The sequence below is a fragment of the Cetorhinus maximus genome, chromosome 9, assembly GCF_964194155.1.
Source record: "Cetorhinus maximus chromosome 9, sCetMax3.hap1.1, whole genome shotgun sequence".
Lineage (NCBI taxonomy): Eukaryota > Metazoa > Chordata > Chondrichthyes > Lamniformes > Cetorhinidae > Cetorhinus > Cetorhinus maximus.
The window spans coordinates 31,184,104-31,205,359 of record NC_135887.1 but is presented as its reverse complement, the minus strand read 5'-3'; the positions used below and the strand labels follow the sequence as shown (position 1 = coordinate 31,205,359).

The 21,256-nt window shown below is 40.9% G+C and overlaps 1 protein-coding gene across 6 annotated transcripts in view; it reads right to left on the bottom strand.

Moving 5' to 3' along the window:
* The window catches only part of hip1 (huntingtin interacting protein 1), a 299,671-nt gene that overhangs the window by 44,061 nt on the left and 234,354 nt on the right, over positions 1-21,256 (bottom strand). For all 6 annotated transcript variants that reach the window (XM_078548458.1, XM_078548462.1, XM_078548459.1 and 3 more), the window contains 4 exons: positions 16,941-17,038; positions 14,548-14,620; positions 10,568-10,751; positions 9,642-9,730 (listed from right to left, as the gene is read on the bottom strand). In XM_078548458.1, coding sequence (XP_078404584.1) covers positions 9,642-9,730; positions 10,568-10,751; positions 14,548-14,620; positions 16,941-17,038 — 444 coding nt within the window. The remainder of the gene's footprint in view (positions 1-9,641; positions 9,731-10,567; positions 10,752-14,547; positions 14,621-16,940; positions 17,039-21,256) is intronic.

The window sequence follows — 21,256 nt, the reverse complement described above, 5'->3', positions numbered from 1 at the left end:
TAAATAATGAGAAACTGGTCCCACTCAAGAGAACATCAAGAACTAGAGGACACATATTCAAAATAATAGGCAAAAGGAGTAATAGTGATATGAGGAAGAATATTTTCACCAAGAAGGTGGTGGAGTCTGGAATGAACTTCCTGAGAGGATGGTGGAGACAGGTTTGATTGAGTTATCCGAAAGGGAATTGGATTGCTATCTGAAAAGAAAGAATGTGCAAGGTCACGGAATATAGGGCAGGGGTGTGGGACTAGGTAGAATGCTCTTTCACAGAGCCAGTGCAGATTTGATGGGCTGAATGGCCTCCTTCTGCACTGTAAAGATTCTGAGATTCTGTGAAGGGCCATCCAACTCATCATGTCTGTGCCAGCTCTCTGAAAGACCTATCCACCTTTGAAAGACCTATCCAATTAGTACCATTCCCCTGGCACTTCAAATTTTCCTTTTTCAATTCTTCTTTCCTTCTGCCACCCTTTCAGTACATTCTCAATCACCAGGACTTGCAGCATTAAAAAAAATCCACATCTTTCACCAGTTCTCTTAAAAGCTGCAGTTGTTGTTAAACGTAGGACTGATTTCTATATCTCTGGAATCACTGTGTGGACCAAGCCTTCCAGTTTTCGGATACTATTTCGGCACCTGCAATGACTCAGTGAGTCAAAGTACCACATAACGGGAACAAAGCCATTCAGAGCAAGAGGATTACACTTGAACCCCTGGACTCTCTCAACCCAGCACACTGAGGGGTACATTTGTCTGATGCAAGTAGCAGCATTATATACAAACAAAGAACAAGCACCAACCCAGGAAGGAAGCTAAACCGAGTGATTTTAAACCGAGTCCTTTTAGCCAATGCTCTATCATGTTAGAATTTTCCCCAGATTTCATGCACTGATGATGGGCTCATCCAAAATCTGAGTGGTACCAAACTGCTGGACAAGTTTTACACTCAAATCAATCATGTGTTCATCACGCCAGCTCCTTTGCTTCCAGCAACCTTTCTAACTCATTACTTAGGAGTACTCAAACTCACCACACCGTGCAATATAACACTTGGTGCTTTAGTGAACTGAAGGGTTTTTTTTAAGCTGAACAACTTTTTTTTTTGTGTTTTTCTTTTTAAACTTATCTCTACAGTCAGGAATTTTATGGTAAGCACTTATTACCTATTTAAAGTAAATAGGATATGAAAATCAGTTTGTAGCAAGAAGCAACAACAGTAAAAGTAGCAAAGCAGGTGTCAACTTCTCCATTTATTTTCTGACGTGCCTCCAATTCTATTAATTAATTAAATTGTTAGTATGCTCATTGTTCCATTAATTTATAGTTCACTTTTACATGATGCTACATTAATTTATTAATTTTGATGTGCTCCATTCATTTATTAAGATTCTGTTATCTTTGCAAAGATCCGGATTTAAACTTTTCAACATTATACAGGTCTTAACTCTAAGCTGAGAATTGTAGGAGATGGACTAGTTTATTTAACTAATTGGTCTGAGCACACCAAGCAAAGAATTTTACAACAACACAGAAGGTGGCCATTCTGTCCATTGTACCTATACCAGCATTTTGAAACAAATATCCAATTAGTCCCAGCTCTTTACTCATCGCCCCACAAATATTTTCTTTTTAAAAATATATCCAATCAGTAACATTTCAGAGATGGTGGAGAATACAATGATAGATTTTAGTTTGTAGAAATTGAGATTTGCTCCTGAAAACTGCTGTCGAGCTATGAGCAGAGGGGCGCGTGTTGGTGAAAGGACCCAAATTGACGATGATGGATTGCACAGTGTGGTTGGACTAAGAAGTGCTGTAGTGAGGTGGGTGCTGTTTTTTTTTAAATATAGCTTCTCTCATGTTAGTTAAGAGCGTCAGCTCAAAGTGACAAATCAGGAATCACATCTTATCCCACAAGCCAATTAAAAACGGAAGTACAAACAGCTGAAGGTCAGAAAATCATACAGGAAGACGTGACTTTTAGTGCATTCTCCCACGTAGAGACTGTTGAAACAGGTGCCAGTTTGTAACATGAACTTAGCCAAATTATATTCCTCAAAAATTTGCATTTCTACAGCACTCCTTACATGAAGGAACACATTTCATTACTTTACAAGGCAAGGGATAAAAAGTCTAAACCAGAGGGAAGAAGGCAGTGGAGGGTTGGAAGGTGGGGAAAAAACACAGTGAAGGAGTTGTGGGGGTGGGCAGTGGGCTTTGAAATCACTGGAGGAAGGTAACAAGGCAGATGTATTGAGGGACAGAGTTCCAGAGGACGAGGGCACACTGGCTGATCATATCTCTGTTTCTGCATCCTTGCAGTACATCTCCATTCTAATCCCAGCTGTCCACTAATCCAGCTACTAGGGAGAACACCCTCCTCTTCTCATGGGGAACTGTGTCCTCTCAGCTCAAGATATGGCTGATAAATAAAGCCAGGATTAACATTTCCAAGACCTGAACCAGATAAGGCAGGAGCACTGACAAAGCACATTGATTAATTTTCATCCCACTGGACATGAACTTGGATCAGTGACATATTTTGAAGTGCCGATGTTGTCTCTCAGCCAATGCAAGAGTGACAGAAGTTTCTAATTGATTTTTATGACTTATACAGTCCGGAAACGCTCAGTGCACATCCACCATTAAAACTCAGTTTTGATTGAGGAGTTGATAAAAGGAGCTCAGTGAGACTAGCCACCTGGAAAATTTATTCAGTGGTAGATGGGCCGAGAGAGAGAGAACACAGCCATTCAGAAACATCCTGATCAAAGTTAATGTACTGCAGCATAGAAAATGAGGCAGGGAAAGTTGTACTGGTGTGATATGTCACAGGACGACGTACCACAATAAATCACTGGCCCTATTCTTGTCTCAAATTCTGATGCTCATTTTGCTCCCTCTTCCCAAAGAGTCCTACCACTTGTAGCCAGCAGATGGTGCAGTCTGCCCAGCCTTTACTTGAAATTGTATATTAAAGCAGGTGTACTCAAGTTTCACCCTCTCAGTTAAAGCAATTGTTGCCCTAGTTTTAATATTAGGGGTGAAACATAAACAGCTGACTGCCTCAACTCAGGAATGGAACAGGCTTGATGCTGGAACTCTTCAACAGGTCTACTTGTTCTTATTTCTATAAGTCAGCAGATTCAAAATTCAAATGGCTCCTAACCTTATCCTTCCCCAATCTAGCCAACCCAGGCTGGCACCCAACACACCCAATCCAGCTCATCCAGACTGACAGCCAATTGCATTTTCATTTCCTAACCATTTCAATTGCACCACCCCACCTGCTACATTATCACTAACATTTATTAGCCATTTAAGTAAGGAAGATTTGCTCAAAAATCTGTTTTAAATGTCGTCTTCAAAGATTTAAATTTACATCCATTTGTCTTAATGGCCCAAGTAAAGTCATATTCTTAGGTTCACCTTATCTACACCAGTTAAAACTTTGTCAACCTTGGCAAGGTCACCTTTACCCTCCTTCCTCGACTACAGAATCCAAAATCTCTTTTGCCTCACCACTGATCCCCCTTACAATAGGGACGATTGTCATTGTTCTTTTCTGAATCCTCCTCTAACACATTTTCGAAGTGTGGCAATCAGAATTGTTCACAGATAAAGAAGTCTCTTGGGCCCACCGATCCCACCCTTCCAGGATATCACCCCTACAGTCTTCTCTTCTCATGGGAAACTGTCCTTCCAGCTCAAGATATGGTTGATGAATAAAGCCAGGATTAACATTTCCAAGACCTGAATCAGCTAGGGCAGGAACACTGACAAAGCCATTTCTACCCTTTCCTGTTGAGGTACAGCTCCAGCAGATGTGCTAACCCAGAAAATTACACTGTTCCAAAAAACTCAAACAGCTCTGAAAATTGCTTGTGGTGTGAAAACAGGTAATTATACAGTGCAATTCCACACAGGCTAGCTAAAACTTTAACAAATGCAAAACCTGCAGTGACAGTCTCAATTTTCTGGCTTGTATGCTACATATTTTCTTGGGTTCAGTGTTCCAACTTGTTCGATGTTCCAATATACTGGAGTGCCAGACATCTAGTATTACCCGGAGGTGTTAACAGAGAATCCTTATTTTCTGCATAGGCCACTGGGGTAGAACACATGCAATTACATGTGTTCTCCTCTCTTTAAGGAAGGCAGACTAGAAGAGCATGGAATTGAGATGAAGCACAAACTATCAATTGGTTTATTTATATATAAAAAATACATGAATGAACAGCACGATTTTTATGTTGTGTTAAACAGCTTACTCCTCCCCTGGCACTCTGGGAACCTCTGAGATAGAGGACTTCAAACTGTCCATCATAGTTATAATCCTCAGGTAAATGTCTACACTTTGATGTGATTTGATCAACTTCTGCCTTAAGCTAAGTCCCTGGCTGTGACAGGAGAATTGAACAAACAGCTACCTTCTCACAATGGCATAAAACATTTGAGATGGGACATAACAATCATACCTCTACCAAGTCTACAGCAAATGACTACTGACAAGGTAAGCTCCAGGTCACAAGCTTTAGGAATTAACTCCTTATGAGCTGGATGTAGTGCTATAGAAATATAACTGAAAAACAAAATCAGCTCAGATAACAGCAGAATCCAGTTTGCCCTTGGCAGATTTAGAAATGTCTCAAGGCAAACGTGGGCTGAAATTGTGAAGTTTATTTCTCCAAGGGTCTGAGGTATCTCCCCCTCACCCAAGGAAATCTGAAATTTTGTTAGTTTTCATGTTTTCCATCATTTTTGAGCTCAGTGTTTTTCAAAACAAAATTAATATCACTGGAGGGGTTCATTCCAGAAAGGATATTTTAACGATCATAATGGAAGGCATACCGACTTTTTTTTGTTATCAACTATAAGACAAGACAATGAGGATGACAGTATTCTAGTCCATAGCCAATGCAACACTACAACAGTGTACTTATTGGTACTTACTAAAGGTCACTGGCCAGAAATGTTAATTTGCTTTTTCTCCAGAGATGCCACATAACCTGCTGAGCATGTCCAGCATTCTTGCTTTTATTTCAGATTCCCAGCATTCGCAGTGTTTTGCTTTTGTAACTTTACAACAGCAATAGCATCATTCAATAGAAAGTCCCAAATTATTTTACAGCCACTGAAGCATTTTTGAAGTATAGCTACTGTTGCAATGTACCATTAGCATATTGAACTTAGCATATGTAATACTTCTATTAAGACAATCTGATGGAAAGAACCTATCCATGATGCTAGGACTGGTGTTCCTCTGGTATTGTTGGGTCTCTGGTGAAATGCCTGACTCTACATGTTGTTGAAACAAAGTAACTTTTTGCAATTAGAAACAACCAAAGTAGTTTTCACGGTCCCACAAATTAGGCTTTGCTTTAAGCATTTCGAGATGCCCAAGATGTGCAAAGCTTTTAAAAGCTATGACTTCCTCCTTGACCCAAGGATCAAACTAAGCATCAAGTGCTGCAGTTTCAATATGATGTGCCTCAGAACCTTGTGAATAAAGTAGCTTCTGACCCAAGTGTGTGTAGATTACATGTAGTGGGATGCTCAGGAAGGATGATAAGCAGTTCTGTAATGAACAGTAAGAGCTGAGCCAGTTCTCACTGTGGCCAATTGTTCAAGAGTCTGGGCTTTCTTTTCTCATTTAAGCGAACAGATCATTTCAATTATTATGTAAAGTTGGTCTTTATTTGGTTTTGTTTTGCTGTGCCTTTTTGCTTATTTCACTTTGTAACTAAAAAACCTGCGGTTTTTATGCAAGCATGCAGTGGATTAGTGATGTGCAATGTTCTGGCTACTAAAGTGAGTGAAGATTGAGGTGGACGTCCCAAGTGTTCTTTTCATTATTAGATCTGGGTTACAATAACGCATTGACAGCATGGGGTACAAACCCAGGTTTCAGTTCACAGCAGATACTTCTGAAAACTGCAGTCTAGCCAGGGAAACGAAGGAAAGTGTTAGGCAAAAGCCCAAACTGTAACAATCTATCATTATGAATAGTGAGCCTCTACGGAGTCCCAGACTGAATATCTCTCTATAATCCCCGTTTGTCGACTCTACCACTGAACTCTTTCATACTGCATACCACCCTGCATCCCCTTAGCAACAGCCACAAGTGTTCACAAGATGCCCCTGTGGCAGATATTCACATCAGGAAGTGGGACGTGCATACCTTTATTCATAACCTAGGCTCAGTCATCAGGATTTATCTACTGAGGGTTTGATCTACTTCTCAAAAAGAATTTGACATTGTCCTCAACTATATCAGGGTTTGTCTCTACTACAAACAGGCAGGGCTGATTCAAGGGGTTTGGGCCAGGCTCCAAATGTGATAGCCAAGCATCAAAAAGAGTGGCTGTTATTCTAGGGGAGTCTAAGACATGGATTCCCTGTGGAAAATTCAGAAATTTACATGCATGCTAAATGCAAGGACAACATATAAATGAACCGCAAAAATAATAAGGGAGCAATAAAATGGGATTAGTTTCAGTTCAGCAGATAGGCAGAAATCAGATAATTCTTGAATATCTATTCTACTGCTTTACCTCACCAAATCAGAATGATAATCTGCTCTCCAGCCTTATATCCCAGTCCAAATCCTCTAACTCCAGATTGTTGTTTGCTCCCCAGCTCTCTGTTCCACCTTCGAAGGCTAGTTTAACTTTCTTCAGATCGCCTGCTCTCTGGCGGTATCTCCCAAAACAACTTCTCTACTTTCCAAAGCCTCTGGAAAAATCCATCTTTTCAGTCATGTCTCACCACCGACCGACCTCCTCCTTTCAATTCCTTTCCCTTCTCTGTGCTCATGTTTCTACCTAGCTAAATTACACAGGGACATGATACTCTGCGAGGAGCCCAATATAAATTGCTGGTGGCCATTCTCAATAATCCCGAGGTTGTTTGCGCCCAACAGAACAGACAACAGGAAATGCTGCAGTTAAGCTAATCACAGGTGCTGGGATAAGTCTGATAAATATGAAAGTTTGAACAGATACGGACAAACTGCTGGACCTTTCCATTGGCTTGCACGGTTTCTGAAATAGCTGCTTGGATTTCCTGGAATCTCCCCATTGATTAATCCCCCATATTCAAATGCTGAAGTCACTCATCCTCATCATTCGATTTTGGCAAACTGCAACTTTCCACTTGAAAGCATTTCTTCCGGAAACATATCAGTCTATTTTTTTTAAAGTACTTCCCTCTGGGTTAATAGAATACCATTGCAAAGTGTTATTGCCTTGTAAGAAACACGAATGTCAGTCGATCAGGTAACTTCTGCTTAATCCTTACAGGCCTGTGATGCATGAGCTGCCATTCGAAAAAATTAAGATAACAAGTGGATATTATCTATCAATGAGTCTCCTGAGCACAGATGTTGTATCTGGCATATATTGTAATGCTTTGATATAGCTGTTTGATTCTACGGTTAAGAGTTCAAGCTCCCTCTTTCATATAATCAGATACTTATCCACCTATTAAAATCAAATACCATCAACTAATGCAAACACATTTAAATAAAATAATATAGCTTTCAACTTTATTAAAAAGATCATGAAGGATTTGATTTTAAAATGCTGACATATTGGTACAGTTAATTTAAATGTACCAACAGGTCTATAAGGAAACTCTGACAACAGGGGAAAGCTGCTCATCACCAAGCCCTTCCATTTCACTCAAATAAGTGTCATATAATTCTATCCCATGTCAGCGTATGTGATACCAGGGCTGGTCGAAGGAGAAGTGGTGGTGCGGGCAGTGGGGTGGGGGTGCGGTGGGCACGGGTTGGGGCAGAGGGATAGGTGCATACTTTGCTTCCAGCTCAGGTTTAGGCACAACAACTCCCAAGGTAACTAGAGGAGTTTGAGATCATTTGTTTAAACGAAGAACATTATTTCCAGGATATAACATACATATATAAGCTTGTGGAAATGACTGAAGAGCAAGTTAAGTTCCAACACAGGGAAAAAATAAATAAATAGGAACATCCTGCAAACTCAATGAAAAACAGATACAATATGAAATTCTGCAAAACCTCATTATTAAAAGAAACATAAATTAATTCTGGTTGATGAGTATTTGTTGCACAAGTCTCAACCAGATGTGGTGAGGGGAGGTAGTTTGAAATAGAATAACGATTCCAAATGGTAAAAGTTGATCCAATTATCAGTTAGCAAAAGCACGTCTCAGAATTTGTACCTGTTGAGATTGCACTTGACACTATTAGACCAAAACACATCGTCATCGATCCTCAGTTTCTGAGAGAAACAAATAAAGAAAGACACTAACGGAGATTCTAACATATCAAGCACTTGCGTCAATAGGGGATCACTGTAACAGACCTACAACACATGGAAAAACATGGTCTCCCAACCTCAAACAACTCCCATCTCTTCTGCCAAATCAGGTGAGGAGTTGGAGTGTCAACCCAGGCACCATCTCAAGTGCTTCCAGCTTCCCTAGGCTCATCAAAACTGGTACTAATTCCAGCAGGGGCCCAGAGATCCAACACCCTGCACCACTGAAGGCAAACCTACGCCATACTAGCAGCTGCCACAGGCCTGCACTTCACTTGCCATTGAGGCACTCTTGCCTCAGTCAGAAAGTGTGTGTTCAGGTCTCACTCCAGAGACTCGAGCACATAATCTAGGTTGACAGGTCATGCCGTACTGGGGGAACACTACGCTGTCTTTCATTTGAGATTTTAAAGAGGCCCCGTTTAACCTCGCTGGTGGACATAAAGGATCCTATGGCACGATTCAATGAAGAGCAGCGGAGTTCTCCTGGCTAACATCTATCCCTCAACCAGCACCTGAAACAGGTGATCTGGCCATTTAGGAGGTGGTGGCAATGTGGTATTGTCACTGGACTAGGATTCCAGAGACCCAGGGTAATGGTTTGGGGGCCCCAGTTTGAATCTCACTGTGGCAGATGGTGAAATTTGAATTCAATAAAAATCTGGAATTAAAAGTCTGATGATATCCACGAAACCATTGCTGATTGTCATAAAAACCAATCTGGTTCACTAATGTTCTTTGGAGAAGCAAATCTGCTGTCTTTACCTGGTCTGGTCTACATGTGACTCCGGACCCACAGCAATGTAGTTGACTCTTAAATGGCCTCTGAGTGAGGGCATTTAGGGATGGGTAATAAATGCTGGCCTAGCCAGAGACCCCACATCCCATGAATGAATATAAAAAAACTATTGTGGGAACTATTTGCACACAAACTGATTGCAATGTATAACATTGACTACACTTCAAAATTACTTCATTGGCTGTAAATGACTTTAGGCCATCTGGTGGTCGTAATACATCTGATGGTCGTTACATGAATGCAAATCTTTCTTTCATTTACTCTACCTGTGGGTAGACTGAGTACTCAGATGACCTGGAGAAGCTGCCAGAACAGTTTTTACACTACTGCCCATGCAGACCTATCCAAACCCTGTCGAGGGTTTGCAGCCATGAATAAATCATGAATGTGACTTGAAAGCAACTGTTGGTGTAATCTTGCACATTTGGAGTTGCTTCAATATTGCAGCAGTGTTTCCCACATTATAAACTATTAGGTCCAGTGAACACTCACTTTTACTGTGTTGCACATTATCCTGGTGTTCTAAAACAACTTACCTTCCGCAGCAGATCCGCATGGTTCTGAACCAGTTCTGTGTACTTCTCTTTTAGTTTTGTGTATCTTTGTTCATTGGCTTGAGCTTTGCCTAGGAAATAAGAAAAACAAAATTCTTCCATCTATAATTTGTCATTGACAAATGTATTTCTGAAACATTTAAATGTTTAAATTTTATCCTTTAAGTGAGCTCAAACTCTACTGCTCCACAAGTAGTGATACTGAGTCCCACAGACCAGGAATGTCTCAGCTTCCACCCTCACTGAGTTGAGCAGTTTGATCTGAACAATCCAGCAGCTGGTAAACTACAATTAGCTCCAGTACCATTGGGGTTGAGAATGAAGTACAAATCATCTACTGCGAATTATTAGCCAGAGACTCCCGCTTGAAGTACGCTTGTGAGGATGTTGTTAGGAAGCAGACTATGGCAGTCATGCTTCACGTGTTTGATGAACCAATTGATACTCATTTTGCTTTTGGATACTGCACATCCAGTCACGTCACATCACATGGGCAGAATCACTGCTTCCAATAGGGGAGGAAAAAGACGGAGCACATTCCACAATCGCACAGGCTCCTCGTGCCGTGAAATCCTTTCCCTCCCAAAGATGTTAGATCCCAAAAAATGATAACACGGATGATGGGCAAGGGGTCAGAGTGACCCCTGGTGCTGTGGGGTCATCAGGATCTGATTGGTTGAATGACAGTACAGTGGCCCCTGGAATCCAATCAGATCTAGTTGTGGAATGGGTTGGCTGAAGGGACAGTGATCCCTGGTTGACTGGTTAAGACAATCACTAAATTCACAATGGCACATCATTTCTAATGATGTTCATTACACATACAGAATACACAGCAGCAAGACGAAAACATCAAATGTATATGCCAGTGCTCAACCTTGCCACTCTGAAACAAATTTGGAACTTACGTTCAATCTCTGAGAGGCTCCTCTGGGCTTTCTCCGTGTCACCTTGTCTTTTCTTCACTTCCTCAAGTTCAGCCTTCAGAAATTCGTTCTCATCCAACGCTTGTTGCTTCAGGTGCTGCTGCTCAGCCAGCTCTGCCTCCAACTCATTGATTCGACCCTTCAGCTGCAAGATCAGGCGCTTGCTCTGAAACAAGCAAAAAGGGCACTTGTGGGATTTGCAACTCACCCATTTCCAATGTGGAAAAACTAGACTCACAGGGTAAAGGCACCACAGGGTGAAAGTAATAGCAGGGAAGAAGTCAGTTTTTGACTAGTTACCATCCTATGAAGGACTCAGATATTTTCCTATGTAAAAGATGTGTTGTTGAGAAATCAGTAAATGACAATTAATTAATGTAAAAAAAGAAAGAGGTCACACATGCATAAAGGTGAAAGCAAGAGACATGAAGAAGGAATCACTGTCTTTTTCTTCTATTCATCACCTCCACACCTAAAACAACTTTACACATTTGTTACCCAGGCAGGATCGGCACTGGTCCTGGGAAACTAGAGCATTTACACAGTGAATCATACTCCGTCTCAGTGAAAATGATCATGACATTTCAACACACTGATGCTACCAGGACCACATGGTGCATTTTAGATACTCACCATTGGGAAAAACCTCAAGATAAAGCTAACTCACACTTGCAGTAATTTGAAATGAAGTGTTGCGAGTGTCAAGCCTGTAACATCAGTACTTCACCTTGTCAAATAAAGCTGTTGGCTATAATAGCAGTCAATTATGTTGTGCATTTGTATGACATTCTTGTTTGTTATTAAGCAGTGGTTTGTATTGAATGGTTAAGGATTCTGTTAAAACAGTAGACAGAGGAATGCCATAAAAATAATTGACCATGATTATTTCCACAATGATTTCTAGCCTTCAGGCTCAAAATGCTTTCTCCAGACAGACTTTATTTTGGACATACAAACCCTATAATTGTACGGCTGGAAGCTTTCCACAGTTTAAGCGGACACAGTATGAAAACTGTCCTGAAATCCTAATGACATGACTGTAGTAGGAAGAAGTCAGCCTGACTGATTACAACGGCTTCCAGGAACCAAAGCTCTGTCTGTACATTGTTTTAAAATATTAATGAACCTAACTGTGCTTCGAACATTCTCAAATCAGCTCTTCATTCACACAAAACTTTCTATAATTTAGCTGAAATTAGTGCTGAATGGACAACAAGGACAGCAGGTGGAGGAAAATGGAGGTGTCACACTAGAAGGACTCATCCCAGGCGTCAATGTGTTGAGTCTGTCATGCAAATGAATTCCTCTCGGCGATCTCCATTCAGATCCACATAATAGATATCCTTGCTGGACTTGTAAACTGAATTATTCCTTCTATTATGCTATTTATCTTTCTAAAATTAGTTACAGGGCTGTATAGATAGAAAGAAACTTTCATTTAAGTAACAATTTATCAGATCTCAGAAATGTTCCAAAATGGTTCCCAAATTAAGTCAATTTTTCCACAGACATATGTAACAGTCATCTTGCCCGAGAAAAGGTCCCACAGACAGCAATGAGATGAAAGGCATGGCCAACTAGTACAGAGCAGCAATAAACAGACAACAGAATATTGAGCAACATAGCCGAAATAATAAAATACAATCTGGAAAAAACAGGGACCAAATGATCAGCCTGCACTTTGAGTAATGTCCAGTTCAAGCTACAGTTTTCAATGCCCAGGAAGGCAAGCGCAACAGTTATGTGGAGAGACTAGAGAAGATGGGTTGTTCAACTTTGAGCAGAAATGGTTATGGGGAGAATTAATAGAGTGCTCAAAATCATCAGGGGTTTTGATACAGTAAATAAGGAGAAACTGTTTCCAATGGCAGAGATTTGGTAACCACACATTTAAAGTAACTGGCAAAAGAATCAGAGGTGAAATGAGAAGAATTTTTTTTTGACACAATGATTTTTATTGCAATCTGGAATGCACTGCCTGAAAGAGGAATCCTTTCAATAGAAATTTCAAAAGGAAATTGGGTAAATATTTGAAGGGTAGAAATTTGCAGGGCTCTGGGGAAAGGTACTAACAAGATAGTTCTTTCAAAGAGTCAGCACAGGCACAATGGGTCAAATGGCCTCTTGCTGTGGTGTAAGATTCTATGATAATAACAAATGGTGACTTCATTTGGTAAAGGCTGAGATTGTCAGCTTTTATCCGTCTAGTTTTTTTGTCTTCATTACCTGCCCACTGAAAGTTGTTGGCAGATTATTTGTTTTGGTCGTCAGTCAAGTATAACCAGTCAGCTGTACAGCTGAATTGTGTTCTAATCATCACTGCTTGTGATGATCAGTGACTTGCACTAATCAAAATCAACAGTCTAAAACCACAATGGGTCCGGTACTATCTGGTCACAATCATTTACTATGATTATCACAGTTTGCTGGCAGTGATCATTTTAAATGGAAGTTGTTGAAAGGCAACTGCCTCAGTTGGATCATTAAACTGCACCATCGAGCACATTAACTGCAAATGTTATTACTTATTCACTGTAAAGAATTCCAAAGATAAGTCAATGACTAGGGTTTAGGCCTCACTAGCACTTTAAACTGTTGAGCTCTGTCACATTCAGAATGTTGGCTTTGGGTTGAGAGCAAAAACCAGGCTCTCTCTTAATAGCGGCAATATTCTGAGCAGCCAGTTAGCAGCAAGAGGCTGAGTGGCTACTTAATTATCAAGAACTTGCATTTATTGTACCACCTACAACATAGAAAAACATCCTAAAGTACTTCACAGATGTGCAAACAGATAACATGAATGCCAAGCCAAAAGGAGATATATTAATAGGAGGTGGCCAAAAGTTTGGTCAAAAAAGTAGGTTTTAAAAAGGACCTAAAGGGGCAGAGAATGACAGATTTGGAGGGTTTTAAGGCAGAATTCCAGTGGGAATTGGACTGAAGGGCAGCAAAGGGGCAAATTGAGGGGAATGGCAATACTTGCACTTGGAGGAGAGAGGGTTGTAGGGCTGGAGGAGGGGTAAGGCAGTGAAGGGATGTAAATACAAGGATAAGAATTTTAAACTGAAGGTATTGGGGGACCAGAAGCCAACGTAGGGCAGTGAGCACCAGAGTGCCTGATAAGTAGGACATAATGTAGGATTGAGAATGATGTAGGATACAGGCAGCGGAATTTAAGATAAGCTGAGTTTGCACAGAAAAGAGGATGGAAGACCAGCCAAAAGAGCATTGGGATAGTCCAATCTGGGGGTGACAAATACTTGCACGAGAGTTTTAACAGCAGCTGGAATGAGGCAGGAACAGAGCGGAGTGAAGTTACTTCAGTGAAAGTAAATGGTATTATGGAGACTTCAGGGTTGCATAGGGCACCAAAGTTGTCAATAGGCTAATTCAATGTGAATCAGTGGCCAAGGATGGATTTGGAATCAATGACAATGATCTGTAGTTTAAAATTCTTCAAAGTTTAAATGGAGGAAATAATGATGGATATCAGAAAAGCAGTTTGCCAACACAGTCAATAGGGCTGAGAGGTAGAGCTGTGTGCTGCCAGGAGCAGCATGTGAATGAGGAAGAGGAGAGAGGGTAGGTCCTGGGGGGGATTCCAGAGGTAATGATACACTGTGGGAAGAGAAGCTATTGGTGGGGATGCTGTAGTTGTGATTGGATAGGTTAAAAGGGGAATCCTGCAAGGATAATTTCACTGTGCTGGACACAACTGGAGTGACATTGGAAAACCATAGCACAATTGACCATATCCATGGCTGCCGAGAGGTCAAGAACAACAAGGGGAAAATACACCATGGACACAGTCTCAGAAAAAGTCACAAATGAGACTTTCATTGGATTCATTTTTACTAGAACTTGTGCCATTGTTAGTAGCAACAGATGCTAAGTGCCAAATCAGTCAGTTCTCTCGATTCTAGGATACAGATCCATGAACGAATGGTAAACAGACAGGCTACCTCTAATTTAAAACTCGCCATTTCTTCCTTCAGTGACGCAATCTCCTTGTAGAGTTGTTCGATCAATTTATCCCTGGGAACAAACAAATTCAAGCTATAAGAGCAAGTATATAACAATGACTGAAATCCACTGTGGACCAATAGATGCTAATTAGGAAGCCAGCTGATGAATTATAGTGAGTGTAACCAGGTACCAGTCTATTTCAAGGCAACTGATTTGCCACAACAGATTGAAATATTTCTTGAGCTAACTTTTAGTTAGATCTTTCCCCTCTGCCCTTTCTGACAGCAGGGCAGAGGACACATGGCACCAACTATCCATTGGGGTCTCACCATTCTTCATGTGTCACCTTAAGATATTGAGTTTGTGCTGTGTGTACAGGACTTCTACAAAGCCAATTTATTCCACTAGCCAATGGCATACTTATCAACAAAATAGTGTTGAAAATGCCATTAATCCATTTGCATGAAATTCTCAGTGTCAGGAAACAAAGTATATTTTGTCACATGACAGAAGCAAAATACCATGGATGCTGGAAATCTGAAATAAAGCAGAGGTTACAATCTTTGTCATAAGACCTTTTCTGCGCACATTCACTTTGGTCAGAATGTAGCATGCACACAATGAAGGGATACAGAGTTAGAAAGTTTCCGCAAGAACAGAGGAGAAAAGGATGGGAGAGAACATGCATTGTGATTTTAAAATAGGTGGACTATAGTAGGTGCTAGCTAGAGGCAAGTTTGGTGGTGGTTGAGGGAAAGGAAGTTTGGAAGTTGGAGGATATAAATTTGTAAGGGAGAAACACAATGCACATGGAAAAGGTGAAGATTGCCATTGCATCAGAGGACTTATACACTGAATACCTTTCAGTGATTAGTACAATGTAATTGAGATTATGGACTGGCAATATGCCAGGTATTTTACTAAGCCAATCCAGACAAATCATTCAATTTGTGCTAGGATTAAAACTATAGTGGGAGGGCAGGGGAAAATCATTGGTAACACAAAGAGAAATAATGGAGCCAATGCCCGTTGTAGCCATGACCATTTGTTTGGTTGTTCCACTGATTGTCTAACTTGGGATTGGCTACAGTGATCGCAATGGTCTTTTCCAGTCTTGTTCCAAACCCACAATTGAAAGAGTTCCTGACTGTTTGTATGCAAGTATTGGCTTTATTGCTCTTGGCTATTTATTTGAGTGCCTTTATAGAATCTAGCTCACAGTGAACCCAGTGAACCTTGATTCCAAGTGGAAACAAAATTAACAAAATAGGATCGGCAACGATCAGTGCAATAACAATGGAAATGTTGCAGGTTTCTGGTGAAGATTTATTTTTCTATTCTGAAACATTTTTCCACCACATTTAGCAATTATCATGTACTAATGAACAACGAAGATACAGCAAAATGGTGCAGAACAACATTAAAATCTCCCAGAAACGAACAACAGATTCAATGATAAACTCAACTGTCATATGATAAAGGACTTGATGCAAGTGATTCTTTGGGATGACTTCCCCATTCTACCACTAATCAATGAAAGGTCTGATCTGGAGTTAAAAACAACAATGAGTATTAATTCAATCCTGGAGTGATTCTGGGTATCATGTTCTAATTGCTCCTCAAATTCATAGAGGTCACTGCATTAGTGTACAGATTGATCATCAGTGGTGAACTTCAGCATCACTTTTGTTGTTAAGTGCACATTCTGTCATCATGACTGTTAGCACCAAGAGGAAACCATCTCCACTGGAAACATCACTGGAACCAGGATTCAGTTGGCAGAGGTTCATTCAACCATTTTTAGAGATTTGATATTGACTTAAGGAAGTAAAATAGAAGAAAAGCTGATGCAGTGACATTCAGTCCTTCGATACTTATAGCCTGTTTTGAGAACTTATTGATTTGTATTGAATTAGTGCTATCAATTGTCAGAATTACACTGACAGTTTTCCCAATTTGCACATCTTAGGTCCTTTCTACAATTTCTATTGGAGAGTTGTCCATTGAACATTTGAATGGATGCAGATTAGTGAGGTATTGTTCAGTGAAGAAAAGAGGAGAAAAACTCAAACACGTGAATCTCACCTAAAAACAGGAGGTCACATTAACATAAAGATATTGTTCCACCTGCATAGGTTTGTAGCAGGTCACTTGTTCCTTAAGCTTCATTTTGTTTGTGACAAGAAAATTAAATACCTCAGGATAATACCTAGAATTCATTCTGCAACATTGTCATTTACTTGTCCTCTGCATGATAGTATATTGAGAACAGGAAGGCTCACCGTCCGGGGCTTGCACATCACTACTCATGAAACACATGGGGGCTACCTTATCATCATTATTAAAAAAACATTAAGTCCAAGATTTTCATGAGATCAGTATTCCTTACCTTTCATCCTTAGACATTCCATTCTGGCTGTTAAAATTGAATGGGTCAGTGCGCCCAGGACTTCCAAACAGGTCATCAAACTTGTTATCAAATAAACTCTGTAAGGGAGAGGGTTAAATGTGGTTAAAAGTAACCATGGCTAGTATGGTGTGCAAGATTTCAGTCTGTGTGCAGTTCAAGGTACAAACCTACCCGACCTCTCCAACCGCTACAAGCACATGGGACAAACGTATGGATGGGAGGGAGGTAGTTAAGCTGTCTGCCTCTGAGTGACCCAGACTTTGAAATATGAAGGCTTGAATACCATGTTGATAATCAAGGAGAGAAAAGGAAATGAGATAGGGAAGTTGGGGTAAAGAAAACAAAGGAAATTCCTGGCTACACCACTCCCAACCAGAAGTTCCTCCCCTCTTTGGTAAGGTTGCTTACTCATTCTGAAGTACAGTCGAGGCTCCAGTCTCTCAACCAGGTAACCATTCTCGTGTAAGCCTGAACAGTGAGGTCAGTAATCGCACTCAACCTTGAGCGCAACACAGCTGAACTTAATCATATATTCACATACATACTTTCTAAAACGGTTATCGTTGGAGCAGGAACATGAACTGTATCTATCAACATCTTGGGGGTTACCATCGACCAGCCATATAAATACTGTGGCTACAAGGGCAGATCAGAGGCTGGGAATTCTGTAGCAAGTAACTCACCTCCTGACTCCCGAGAGCCTTTTCACCATCTACAAGGCACAAGGCAGCAGTCCAATGGAATACTCTCCACTTGCCTGGATCAGTGCAGCTCCAATAATGCTGGAAAAGCTCAACATCATCCAGGACAAAGCAGCCCACTTGATTGGCATCCCTTCTACCACCTTAAACATTCACTCCCTCCTCCACCAATGCACAGCGGCAGCAGTGTGTTTACCATCTACAAGATGCACTGCAGCAACTCACCAAGACTCCTTCGACAACACCTTCCAAACCTGCAATCTCTACCACCTCAAAAGGACAAGGGCAGCAGACACATGGGAATACCACTACCTGCAAGTTTACCTCCAAGCCACTCACCATCCTGACTTGGAAATATATCGCCGTTCCTTCACTGTTGCCAGGTCAAAATCCTGGAAATCCCTTCCTAACAGCACTGTGGGTGTACCTACACCACTTGAACTCCAGCAGTTCAAGGAAGTGGCTCACCACCACCTTCTCAAGGTCAATTAGGCACAAGCAATAAATGCTGGCCAAGCCAGCGACACCCACATCCCGTGAAATAACTTTATAAAAATCTGGAGAGGGAACCCTGTCAGTATTTGAATATTTCTCTGGCTTATGGGTGTTTAGGCCAATAAATTCACCTCTCTGCTACAACTTCATTGATCAGGAAACTGGGAATTGAATCAAGATGTTCACAGCCTGTCTGTAGGGCTCAGTTTCATAGTGCACACTGCACGAGCCAGCTGAGCCCTTTTTTTCAAGGCAATACAATTGTATTACCCTAGAGATGACAGAAAACGCAGATAAAAACAGAAAACACTGAAAATACTCAGCAGGACAGGCAGTATCTGTGGAGAAACACAGTCAATATTTCCAAATGATGATGTTTCATCAGAAATGGAAGTAGTTAGAGATGTAATGTGTTTTAAGCAAGTAAAGAGGCAGGGAGGAGGAGAAGGGGGTGGAAAAAAGGGAAGGTCTGTGATAATGTAGAAGGAGATTAAATGACATAAGCAACAAAGATATATCCTAGTGAGGAAGAAGGATTATAGGAAAGGAATAAACCATGGTTAACCAAGGAAGTTAAGGATAGTATCAAAGTGAAAGAAAAAACATACAATGTGGCAAAGATTAGTGGTAAGCTAGAGGATTGGGAAAATTTTAAAAATCAACAGAAGGTGACCAAAAAAAAATAAAGAGGGAGAGAACAAACTTTGAGGCTACACTAGCAAGTAATATAAAAACGGACAGTAAGAGCTTCTTTAAGTATATAAAAAGGAAGAGAGAGGCCAAAGTCAATATAGGCCCCTTAGAGATTGAGGCTGGGGAAATAATAGTGGGGAACCAGGAAATGGCAGAGGAGTTGAATAAATGCTTTGCATCAGTCTTCATGGTAGAAGGCACCAATAGCATTCCAAAAGTACTACATAATCATGGGGCAAAAGGGGCGGGGGGGAAATAAATACAATAACTATCACTAGAGAAAAAGTACTAGGGAAACTAATGGAGCTAAAGGCCAATAAGTCACCTGGACCTGACGGGTTGCATCCCAAGGATATTAAAGGAAGTAGCTGCAGAGATAGTGGATGCACTGGTAGTAATCTTCAAGAATCCTTAGATTCTGGAAAAGTCCCAGAGGATTGGAAAACTGCCAATGTAACACCCTTATTCAGAAAGGGAGGGAGAAAAAAAACAGGTAACTATGGGCCAGTTAGCTTAACATCTGTCATTGGGAAAATGTTAGAGTCTATTATAAAGAATGTAATAGCAGAGCATTTAGAAATGCATAATATAATCAAGCAGAGTCAGCATGGCTTCATGAAGGGGGAATCATGCCTGACAAATTTATTAGAATTCTTTGAAAAGGTAACAAGCAGGATAGATAAAGGGGAACCAGTAGACGTAATATATTTGCATTTCCAAAAGGCGTCCGATAAGGCACCACACATAAGGCTTCTTAATAAGATTAGAGCCCAAGGTGTTGGGGGTTGTATATTAAGCATGGATAAAGGCCTGGCTAACTGATAGAAGGCAGAGAGTTGGGATACCAGGTACATTTTCAGGATGGCAACCTGTAACTATTGGAGTGCCACAGGGATCAGTGCTGGGGCCACAATTACTTACGATATATATTAATGACTTGGATGACGGAAATGAATGTACAATTGCCAAGTTTGAGGATGACAAAAATAGGCGGGAAGGCAAGTGGTGAGAATGACAGAGTCTACAGAGGGATACGGACAGGTTAGGTGAGTGGGCAAAAATTTGGTAGATGGAATATAATGTGGGAAAATGTGAGGTTATGCACTTTGGCAGGAAGAAAAGAGGAGCTGAATATTACTTAAATGGAGAAAGACTGAAGAGAGCTTCAGCACAGAGGGATTTGGGGGTCCTCATGCATGAATCCCAAAAAGCTCGCATACAAGTTCAGCAGGTAATAGGTAAGGCAAATGGCATGTTGGCCTTGATTTCAAAGGGAATAGAGTGTAAAAATAGGGAAGTCTTACTAAAACTATACAAAGCACTAGTTAGACCACACCTAGAATACTGTGGACAGTTTTGGTCCCCTTATCTAAGGAAAGATATACTGGCATCAGAGGCAGTTCAGAGAAGGTTCACTAGGTTGATCCCAGGGATGGAGGGGTTTTCTTATAAGGAAAGGTTGAGTAGGTTGGGCCTGTGCTCATTGGAGTTTAGGAGAATGCAAGGTGACCTTAATTAAACATAAGATTCTTAGTGGGCTTGTCAGGGTAGATGCTGAGAGGTTACTTCCCCTTGTGGAAGAGTCTATGACCAGAGGGCATTATCTCAGAGTAAGGGGTCGTCCATTTAAGAGATGGAGGGGGAACTTCTTCCCTCAGAGGGTAGTCAATCTGTGGAATTCTTTACCATAGGGCTGCAGAGGCTGGATCGTTAAGTATATTCAAGGCAGAAATAAAAAGATTTTTTTAATCAGTAAGGGAATCAAGGGGTATGGGGAAAAGGTAGGAAAGTGGAGTTGAGGATTATCAGATCAACCATGATCTCATTTCATTGACTGGTTGAGCAGACTCGATGGGCCAAATGGCCTACTTCTGCTCCTATGTCTTATGGTCTTACGGGGATGATGGACCAAGGCAAAAAGGAGATAGTAATGAGACAATTAAAGAAACAAAAAGATAGGTCAAGAGGAGGAACACATAAGAATGGCAGAATCATTATGTATTGCTGAAAAAAACCACGTGTCGAAGCTTTTCATCTTGTACTCATCACGACACTTCGCAAGAATACCAATATAAGGGGAAAGCAACAACGAAAAGAATGTGCTGATTGGTTGGCAAGTGGACTCCAATTGATAGAGGCATTGCCATGGAGAATAATAAATGTAGCTTCCAGTACACACAAATGCGCCACACTGCTTGCCATCAAGCCAAAAAGACGGTCTCTGCCTATCACACAAATGAATAATGTAGTATATGAATTTCAGTGCCAGTGTGTAGGTGTGTAGGCTGTACGTCCCAAAGACTGGTGGATCGTATCAAACAGCATATCCCAGCAGTTGTTTGCAACAGACAAGTTACAGACCGTACCCAACCAGCCGGTGCTTGCAAAGCTCAGAACAATCACCCA